The following is a 9,843-nucleotide window of genomic DNA, read 5'->3' as shown; positions in this document are numbered from 1 at the left end:
ACCTTGGCAGTGCTCAGGAGGTGAACTCTCCATTACTAGTTCACAGTCAATACTTTTTTGTCCAGGCTGGTCTTGAACAGACTACCCTCTAGTTCCCAAGCCAAGACCTAGTGGACTGAGTTACTGCTGCCGTAAATTGTTGTTAGTATGGCAACAGAAATCCTGTGTTTGTGTTGTGGTCTTGCTTAGTTTTGACATCATTCTTTTATAATATTGTTGTGCTTTGTTTTATTTTTGTGAGGAAGGTTCATTATTCAGGTCTGTCAGATGGTTTTTGTGTTATTTTTATCTTATAAGTGTGATTTTTCTTTCGATTACAATGAAAAAAGACAACACTCAGAGGTAAAACCTAAGCAGCAGATTGCTTACAACAATTGGTAAAATTCAGAAACTGAATCATAGCCAACAAGGAGGTTGTCTTGAGTGGACAGTGCACAAAAAATATGCTGGTTCCAGTAGTTGGTAAAACTAGCTGAATGCACACATACACATTGATACACACACACATAAACACCTGAGACTTTAAACTCAGAATTGCACATTGCACAGGATATATACATTATATGAACTCTAATGTAATGCCTTTTTATTTTATCTGTTCTTTAAGCATTAACACTAAATGTCATATGAAATGGAATTTTAAGAATATTATATGTTAGGCATTCAAGTTTCTGTTTCTGTTTACATAGATACATTACGGAACTTCTGTTTCTGTTTACATAGATACATTACGGAAGTTGTGCTAAACTTTATTTATGAATTACAACAGTTACAAAAAGGGACATTTTACTGAGACGGACCCAAATTTGGGTCTAGCCTCAAATCGTCAACGCTATAACTGCCTGGTTCTCTCACTGGGGAACTCGTGGCTTTACATGACTGAATACAATCAGAAAATGATATTTCAGTTTGCTGTATGTCTTTGTAGAACAATGCAAATTTGAAAATATTGGTCATGCAGTTTGTGCCTATCAGTGGTCACAGTTCTTTTAATTAGGTTGAATCTGGACCCTTTAAAGAAGGTTCAATGGGACGTCCCACTGAAGCTGCATTCATATTAACCTTGTTTTTCCCGCACAGAAATCATGAATGGGCAAACAAATTCAAATCATGTGTTTAATCCAAAGTAAATTTACAAATTTTTTAGATTTACTGTGTCCAACAATGTGATGAATTCCTTTATAAAATGTGTGCAATTTAAAAACATACGGTTTTAAGAAATTTATGTTTTTATCACAAAAAAATCCGAAATGCATTCCAATCTGTAATTTAAAAGATGGCAGTTGGCAGATGGCTGTATTTTAATAGTTGTAAATAAAACAAATGATCAAACGTGTAATATGTGGAAAATGAAGAGATGAATGTATTCAGTGAACAGTGTATTTTCAGAAAAATAACAAATGTCAAACTTGATTCAGAACTTTTTTGACAGATAAGCAGATGGCATTATTGCTGTCAATATAAAATGTTGGAATAACCAAAATAAAGACATTTGGAAAAATAAAGTGTGAACTAGATTTTATTTGCCTGCCCACACGTCTTCACTGTTGTCATGTAGAACTTCAATGGACATACCTGTACATATATTGTGTATTTTATCATAGTATTTGTCCATCAGTCTCAGTCTTTACCAGCTGCAACATTATATTGATATACATTAACTTACAGACTCAGAATCAAAACTGACCACTTTTTTCTTGACCTTGAAAGTTTTTAACAATGCACTTGAAATCTAACGTTTTTCAACAACAGGAACATTTTTTTATATGTAGGCACCATTCTTGACCATTAACTGGAAGCACTGTTAGCAGCCAGGCTATCATAAATACTGGCCAAAAGATGACTTTTAAGCAGCTGTAGTAAAAAAAAAAAAAGGTGAGAGACCTTAGAAACTCACATCCAAAAGAGAAATTTGTTGAGTTTTTGACAGAAAACTTATATCTTCAAACTTTTTATTTGCAAATCAACAATTTAAAAGGAACAATTTTTCTGTCACATCATTATTGATTGCCCATAAATCATATTTAGCATGCCATGTACCACAACATAAAGTTTGACATGGAAATTCAAAGTCATTTGACAAACTACAATCAAACTACAGTTAGATTAATTATTTTTCTCAGGCTTCACTGCAGCAACTATGTAAAGTTTTAACAACCTAATTTATAGTCATTTAAGGTGCCAACTGAAAAAAAAGTCTTCAACGAGTTAAACCCATAAAGGTTCCAGGAAATGTCACGACTTGAATATACTGAAGTTGTTTTGTGGTGATGAAAACTAAAAATGAAAAAGGTGCGAATGACTTTTAACAATATTCCACAGGTTTCACCGAAACTTCCAATGGTTCAACAGTTAGGGGGCAATGCTGACAACGCACCCAGAAGTAAGGGTACACTCTCTCGGTGATGGCGTGTTTGAAGGTGTAGATGTGCGTGTTCTCGACCGGATCAGAGAAAGACACCCTGCCTTTGTCACAATCCAGATGAACTCTGACCTTCTGTGGATTCTTCTTCATACTCAGCCTTGTTAGAGGAGAGGTACCGGCAAAGTACATTTTGCGGTAAAAGTATACACACAGGTAGCCATTCTTTAGCACTGAAGACACTGTCTCTTTTCTCTTGATGGATGCTTTGGCCACGCCGACAACCCACGCTGTGTTGTCTCCCACCCTGACGTCCCAGACGTGCTTGCCTGAAGTAAAGCTCTCACAGCCCAGCACGCCAGTATCAGGGTCGTACCTCTCTGGGTTGTCAGGCAGTTTCTGCCTCTCGTCACCGTCACAGACACTGGTCAGATCATCTGACAGAGAGAGCCACGGGGCGGCAGTGTTGGGGTCCAGGGTCACCGGGGCTGAAAGGAACAGTACAAAGTTCAGCTGTTAGCGGTGGTTCATTCAGCATCACAACCTCAGGTTGAAAAATAAATCACACCATGACCTGAAAGGTAGAAAAAAGTAGACACTCACTGTACGAGACGATTTTGTGCATCTTCTCCCATACATGAAAGGCAAGAGAGCCCACATGTTTGGACACTTCTATGAGGGCTCCAGGAGCCATGATCGGGTCTTCTACTGTGCAGCTAGCTCTGTGGGAGCAGACCCACTCAGGTTAATCACCATATTTGAAAGAAATTAAATGAAACTTTAAATAGAAAAAACAACAACAAGTTTTTTTCACCTTGCCAACTCACCTTGCCAACGTCTTCTTGCTTTTCTGTGGGAAACAGGAGATGAATGATAAAACAGACCTTGTAGTTGTACAAACATATCCATTCATACACCTCCAAACTTACATGAAGTACAGAGATTCCCTCCAGAGCAAGTCCCTCCTCCAAAACCCTGATGGGTTCAGAGACGGACGCGATATCTCTGCTAATGTCTTCAATCTTTTGCAGCATAGCTTGACTCCTTTGATCCTCCTCCATCTTCAGCGCTTCCATTCGGGCCTCCTCCTCCACTCTTAGAAAAGAGTGAAGCTTTTCGAACTCCTCGTGGATTCTTCTCTCCACAAATTGGGCCTGGACCTAAACAAAACACTTGTATAAGGGTGGATTGGAAACGGATGCTTGAACTTTAGAATTAGCATTTTGAGAAATATTACACCTGAATATATTCTATTGTGTCCTCATAGTTTTTCTTCATTTTGTCAAAAGCGTCCTTCTTTCCCTGCAAAGCGATTAGAGCTGACTTCATTTTCTCCTGTGGAGATGATGAGACAGCATGAATCTCATGGGAGAAACAGATCTGTGGAGAAAAGTTGAAGCTGCACCGAAACGAAAGAACGCATCAGAATGTCAGTTTCAATCATATCTCCAACTCTTTACCTTCACATCAACTACAGCCTCAAAGGACGGACAGCAGTCGTGCTGTTTGTGCTTCCTGGAGGTGTGGCAAACCACACAGATTGGCTCATCATCCACCAGGCAGAAAAGCTTGAGCTTCTCCCCATGAAGGGGACACATCTCCCCCGGATTGCAGTACAAATCCTCAATGTTCTCCTCCACACCCTCGCTCTCCTCCACACATAAATCACACAGGTTCTTGAGGGTGAGGCTGGGCACGGGGTCATCCAAACACTTCTGTCTGCACAGAGGGCAATCCCGATCATGGCTGTGGGTCCAGTACTCCTCCAGGCAGGGTCCACAGAAGCTGTGGCTGCACTTGAGGACCACCGGATGCTTGAATATCTCGCAGCAAATGGGACAGGAGAGGTCCACCTCTGGGAGAGACAGCCTGCCTGCCATTCTGAAGCAGGGCCAAGGGACAGGCACTGATCCTGCACAGAGAGAGGCTTTATTCACACCCACCAGCACTGACTATGTCATCTACTGTATGTTCATCTCTGCATGCCACAGAACACAAGTCTGTCCTATTTCGCCATTACTGCTGTCTGAAAAGTTTTAGCCACACATCTGTGAAAAGCATACGTACCTCGAGGTGAGCACTTCCTGCTTCCTGTTTGATGAGTCATCCAAAGAAAGGGGCGTGTCAGAACCAGAGCAGGCATTTTAACCCTTAAGTCACCTCCTATCTTGCTTGCAGCCTGAATACATGGATTACAAGGGAGCAGCATCTGAGGTCTTATTAAGAAATCTTCTGAAAATACCTTGAATTAAACTGGTCTAAAGTGGGGGATTGGTTAAACTTAACCTAAGAACAACAAACAGCATGAACTTCATGTTCAAGTGGGGAGATTGCTGAAGGTTAGTTCAGACATACTTTACACATTACATCGTTTTCCTCAGTCACCACCACACTTTCCGTATGTGGTGGTTCTTTCAAGCCCTAAACGTTCTTTATCTCTTCTTCTATACCTCTGCCTGACAATGCATCTGCTGCTCTGGGTATCATGCACACACACTGTCAGTGGTCTGAGCACACCATGTCGCCACCTGGTGGCGAAGTAGAGCAACAGCTGTAATCTCAGAACAGATATAGTTCTCAATGCTACTAGTATTAGTGACCAGTCCTACATTTCAATGTGTGCCTACATGACTTGATTCTTAATAGAATATTACTGAGAATATGAATATCTCTAGATCATTCACTGTCATTTTAGTAAGGTGTTCAGTCATAATTCTTTCACATAGCCTTTTATAATACAGTATCCTGTAATCACCCCTGTAATTGGCACTATATTTATGCAGCTAACACAAACAAATAGATCCTCTTTCTTCTTGCTTAATGCACAACTTCAGAGCTTGAATGTGCAGCTTCTTTTTAGCTTTCATTCTGTCCACTTGGCACCCAGTCTTACCCACCCACACCCTCTCCATGGCCCCTGTGATTGCAGCTTGATTAACCATACTTGGCAGATACGATGGAGGGTGCTTGTTAGCGAGTTGAGGTCTGATAACAAGATGCATTTGGACTGTAGCGTATCCTCTCTTGTGTTTGATTATAGCTGTGGACTCCTTGCTGTCATCACTATAATCACTTGAATTGCATGAAATGCTTTAGATGAAAGCAAAACACTTAGTTGTCATATCCAGGGATCCCTCTGCCAATGTTACATCTGAAATGAGGACACCGAGACTGTTTCTGGCAACATGCATTGAAAAGAGATGCAAGGTTTTCGTAGCGACTATATTTGTGGTATGAGTGATGATGTAAAGGTTGAGCATGTACAACTTAGGCAGAGGAAGAATAAAATATTCACAATTAATAATATTAGTCACTTTAAACAGAGAATTGTTGGTTTGATCAGAATTTTGTAGCTTATTATGGCTTCCATTGAGGTCATGTTTTCACCGCCATCCATTGATTTGTCAGTATGTTAACACTATTTCACAAAACATACATAATAGATTTTCGTGAAACTTTGTGGGAGGGATGGTTGAGTGCCAGAGAAAAAAATCAATAAAGTTTTTAAGTGGATTTTTGAGAAAGGGGCAGATTTAAAACCTCTTTTCACTTTCCTTAACAATGTGAGATAATTTCACCACTTCTATTCATTAAGCGTTATCTACCTTAGTGGAGATTTGAGTGTAACTGTACTTTTATGCATTTTTACCTGTTATCACCATACAGGGAATACAGTAGTCTGGTCTGAGTGAGGAGAGGTGGGAAGGCCGATGAATAATCACTCATCGGATTTTCTTTTAAAAGCCTGGGGCTCGTGTCGCCTGTGAGCAAAAGTCCATCAATTTACATTATATAATGGGTTTGAACTTATGTAATTAAAACAGCTACATACAAAAGAAGGAAATACAAAGGAAAAGACACAATATACAAAATATTATATTGCACAGCTAATCTGAACCAAAGTGCACGTATTTTACAACTTCAACAATATTCCTAAAGTTTTATTATATCATGATGTGTTACATGTTCCCCAGCTCCACTGGAGATGCTGACCTTTACTGAGGATATTGTTGGCGGTGGAAGGATTACTTCCATGTAGGAAGGATAGGCCGAGATGTCAGAGGTGGACTAGTCAATCACCCGAGCTGAAGTTACCGAGGTAGTTGCCCAGCTTGTTGGTGGCAGTATGCTGGGGGTGGATGAGATTTATCTTGATACCTCTAGTCTCTGGATATACAGGGATTGTCTTGGTTGACGCATTTCTGCAACATCGCAAGTCATTCGGGGACATTACCTCTGGATTGGCAGACCTAAACTGACTACTTGATCAATCAGCTTATAATCTTAACTGTTCATGAACTGTTAAGATCGATTCATAGCAAAATGCATCTTAATTGTAAGTAAAGAGAAAGGCAAGTAAATTGAAAGTTACATAAGATTTACAAAAAAGTACCCTAAATGTATACGGAAGGAAAGTAGTTAATGACATTCGTAGCACTCTTCCATCTCTGATGTCACATTTACATTTTAGCACTCTGATTCAGCTCACTCTGGCCATGGGGGAGCAGGTAGAGATCAAGAACTCCTTCAAAGGAAACGACGGGACATGAATAGTCATAAAAGAATCCTGTCCCATTCTGTCATTGATTGGAGTGTCAGACACTCAAAAGTTTCAGCTTTGAATTCTAACCAGAATTGGTACAAAACTGGATTTTACTGATTCAAACTTTTAGTTTTACCACTGACTGGCCCGTGATTGGTCATCCTGTCATGAGAACAAGAAAAAATACAAGCTTAAACTCAGAGATTTAAAGCTTTGCTTTTTAAAAAAATATTTATGTGAGGCGTCGATGCTCTGTTTGTCATCCATCAAGGAAACTTGAGTTTCTCTCTTGGAATGACTCAGAGTTTTTCCAAGGTATGTTAATCTTTGACTCAGCAGGCCTTTTTTTTTTTTTCCCCCTGTCCATGTTTAGCAAATGCAGTCATAAACCAGCCTTTCACAGCTCACATTCAAACGTCAAAGCATTTATTACATCCAAAGTGATGGATTTGTGCCTACGTTTCACATTCACATTGCCCCACAACCCATAATGAGACACTTACAGTATATGAAATAAATATTTGACATTATTGCTAACACACCATCTTCTGTCCTTGTTATAATAATACAAACTGACGATAAAACACAGAATATTCTTTTCTAAATGGAGTTTTCTAATGGATGCAGCTGCAAGTTTGCATCTCAATTCTTTGTCATGACATCTGGCACTATAATATCTGACAACAGCTTTGAATTGATTGAAAATAAGTTTGACGTTTTCTGATGTTACAATTATTGCACACCACTTGAGGTCAGTATTTACCCATTTATAGAAAAGTCAGGGAAAGCGCCCAAATTTAACTTCATTTGTGGCGTTCATTTAGAAATAATTTTCAGATTAAGACAGACAAAAATAATATGATAGCTAATAAATGGTCTCATCCTTTCATGATAGGCGCTCTTAAAAGACCTGAGGATAAAGAAAACACTCACACATACTTGGATGTCTCTGCCTCCGTAAATTGGTTGTCAGCCAGTGTCACCCAGGCTAATAGTGATTCATTATTGTTCACACCTCGCAAGCTTTTGCAAAGCTTCATCTGGGCTTAAGGGGTATGAGGTAAGGGTGGGGAGGTTGTGCCAATCACTCACCATCTAATGAGGACGGGCAGACCAACAAACAGGAGAAACAGCCCCAGTTGGACAGGTCTCACCAGCTTTTTCTTCACAGGGAGCATCAGGGCTGCTCTCTGACATCACTTTAGCACAGTTGGACTGATAATAAAAGGAGCTCCTTCCTTTTGGGTGAGGGAACACTCAAATGGCTGCAGATGAGAATGTGCATTATTGGTAAAGCGTTACAGTCTCATTTTAATTTTGCCCTTGTAATGCCTAGTTGCAAATATTTGACAAAAAGTCAATAGTCCATTAATAAAATGGAGAGTCATAACTGAACTGTCATAACTGAGCCATAAGTGAACATAACTGAGTTGTAGGGGGAGACTTCACAATAGAGGAACTGCATCCTTTTTTAGGTGTAAAAGTTGATAATAAGGAGCTACTAAGGTGAGAGTGAAAATTTGATTATTTTTGTTGCTAAGATCAGACTTAAATTGTGCCCCATGAAATATTGACAAGTTGTGACTAATGGCTTTTTTAAGTACTGTAATTGAATTGTCCATGAGTTAAGCTACTATGCATTAATAACCAAACAGCTAAAAGAAACTTGTGTGTCAAGATGATCAAAGATGACTAAAGAAAAAACTGTGCTCTACTGAAAAATGGACCCTGGAATAGAAACATTTTTAGCCACTTGGGGGCAGCAGAAGCAAACAAACTCCAACATTTTATCACTTTTATAGGCCTTATATTTTGAAAAAAAACAAAACAAAACAAAACAAAAAAAACCCACACAATTTTTTTCACGGTTTTTCAACAAAGATGCATGTCCCTAGTCTGTCTACAGTCAACCCAGCACAAGAAAAAGCCATCTTCTCTCTTTTGCTTGATCCACCTATCGGAAGATATTTTCTGTGCAGCAAAATCCAGATTTGAGATCGACTATGATGTCATGCACGCGCGCGCGCGCACACACACACACACACACACACACACACACCTGCAAAATATTTTTTTTAATTATCTGATATAAAATGGGGTGAAGCATTGGGTAGTGCTCTTGCCTCACAGCAAGAAGGTTCTGTGTTCAATTCCTTTCCGTGTGGAGTTTGCATATTTTCCCCATGTCTGCGTGGGTTCCCTCTGATTCTCCGGCTTCCTCCTTCCTCCAAAAATATGCATTTTAGTAGAATTGATCACTTTAAATTGTCAGTAGGTGTGAGTGTCACCATGCATGGTTGTTTGTCTTCTGTGTGACCCAGCAATGAGCGTGCGTCTCACCCGGAATGTACCCCACCTCTCGTCTGCAGCCAGCTGAGATAGGCTCCAGCAGGCCTGTGACCCTCAAGATGGATAAGCGGTTGTAGACAAGACTATTGCTATTGTCTTGTCTACAAAAAGATGATTATGATGGATGGATGATATGAAATGTGCTGATGCTATGTCAGCGTGGAGCTCATCTTAGCTTCCGATTGACTTCTGACAGCCTATCATAATCTCATATTCTTTCAGTTATTGCCATCTGGACACCTCTCCTTTCTTCTTATCTCAAGGGCACAAATTGAGGGTGCAAAATGTCACAAAGTGACAACTTTTCTTCAGATCAGTTTATACCTAACTTCGTTAGACTGATAAAAAGTTACCTTTTTTGGCCACATCCTCTGTATTCAGTCTGTTAAGGATCCTACATAAATGTACCAATGTGTTTTGACAGGCCAAAGTCACACTGATGCCATACTTGATAGGTAATAGTGTTTTACTCAATATTGAAATTGCTGCAGCAAAAAAAAAAAAGAAAAGGAAAGAAAAAAAAGAAAAAAATAGAAAAGAAGCAGCAGCTGTGTGCAGAATGAAGAAGACTTTATAAGATTAATCTCTC

At 39.6% G+C, this 9,843-nt stretch overlaps 1 protein-coding gene across 1 annotated transcript; it reads right to left on the bottom strand.

Annotated features, from left to right (window-relative positions):
* Nucleotides 1–2,290: 2,290 nt before the first annotated feature.
* Nucleotides 2,291–4,461, bottom strand: trim35-14 (tripartite motif containing 35-14). Its single transcript, XM_068306896.1, has 7 exons — nucleotides 4,430–4,461; nucleotides 3,823–4,274; nucleotides 3,602–3,697; nucleotides 3,292–3,522; nucleotides 3,190–3,212; nucleotides 2,966–3,084; nucleotides 2,291–2,850 (listed from the first exon to the last, which is right to left on the bottom strand). Exons 2-7 carry the CDS (start codon nucleotides 4,240–4,242, stop codon nucleotides 2,306–2,308), a joined length of 1,434 nt encoding a protein of 477 aa, XP_068162997.1. The 5' UTR covers nucleotides 4,243–4,274; nucleotides 4,430–4,461; the 3' UTR covers nucleotides 2,291–2,305.
* Between the last annotated feature and the right edge of the window lie 5,382 nt (nucleotides 4,462–9,843).

This window comes from Antennarius striatus, chromosome 22 (genome assembly GCF_040054535.1).
Source record: "Antennarius striatus isolate MH-2024 chromosome 22, ASM4005453v1, whole genome shotgun sequence".
Taxonomy (NCBI): Eukaryota; Metazoa; Chordata; class Actinopteri; order Lophiiformes; family Antennariidae; genus Antennarius; species Antennarius striatus.
This window is presented reverse-complemented; position numbering and strand designations above follow the sequence as displayed.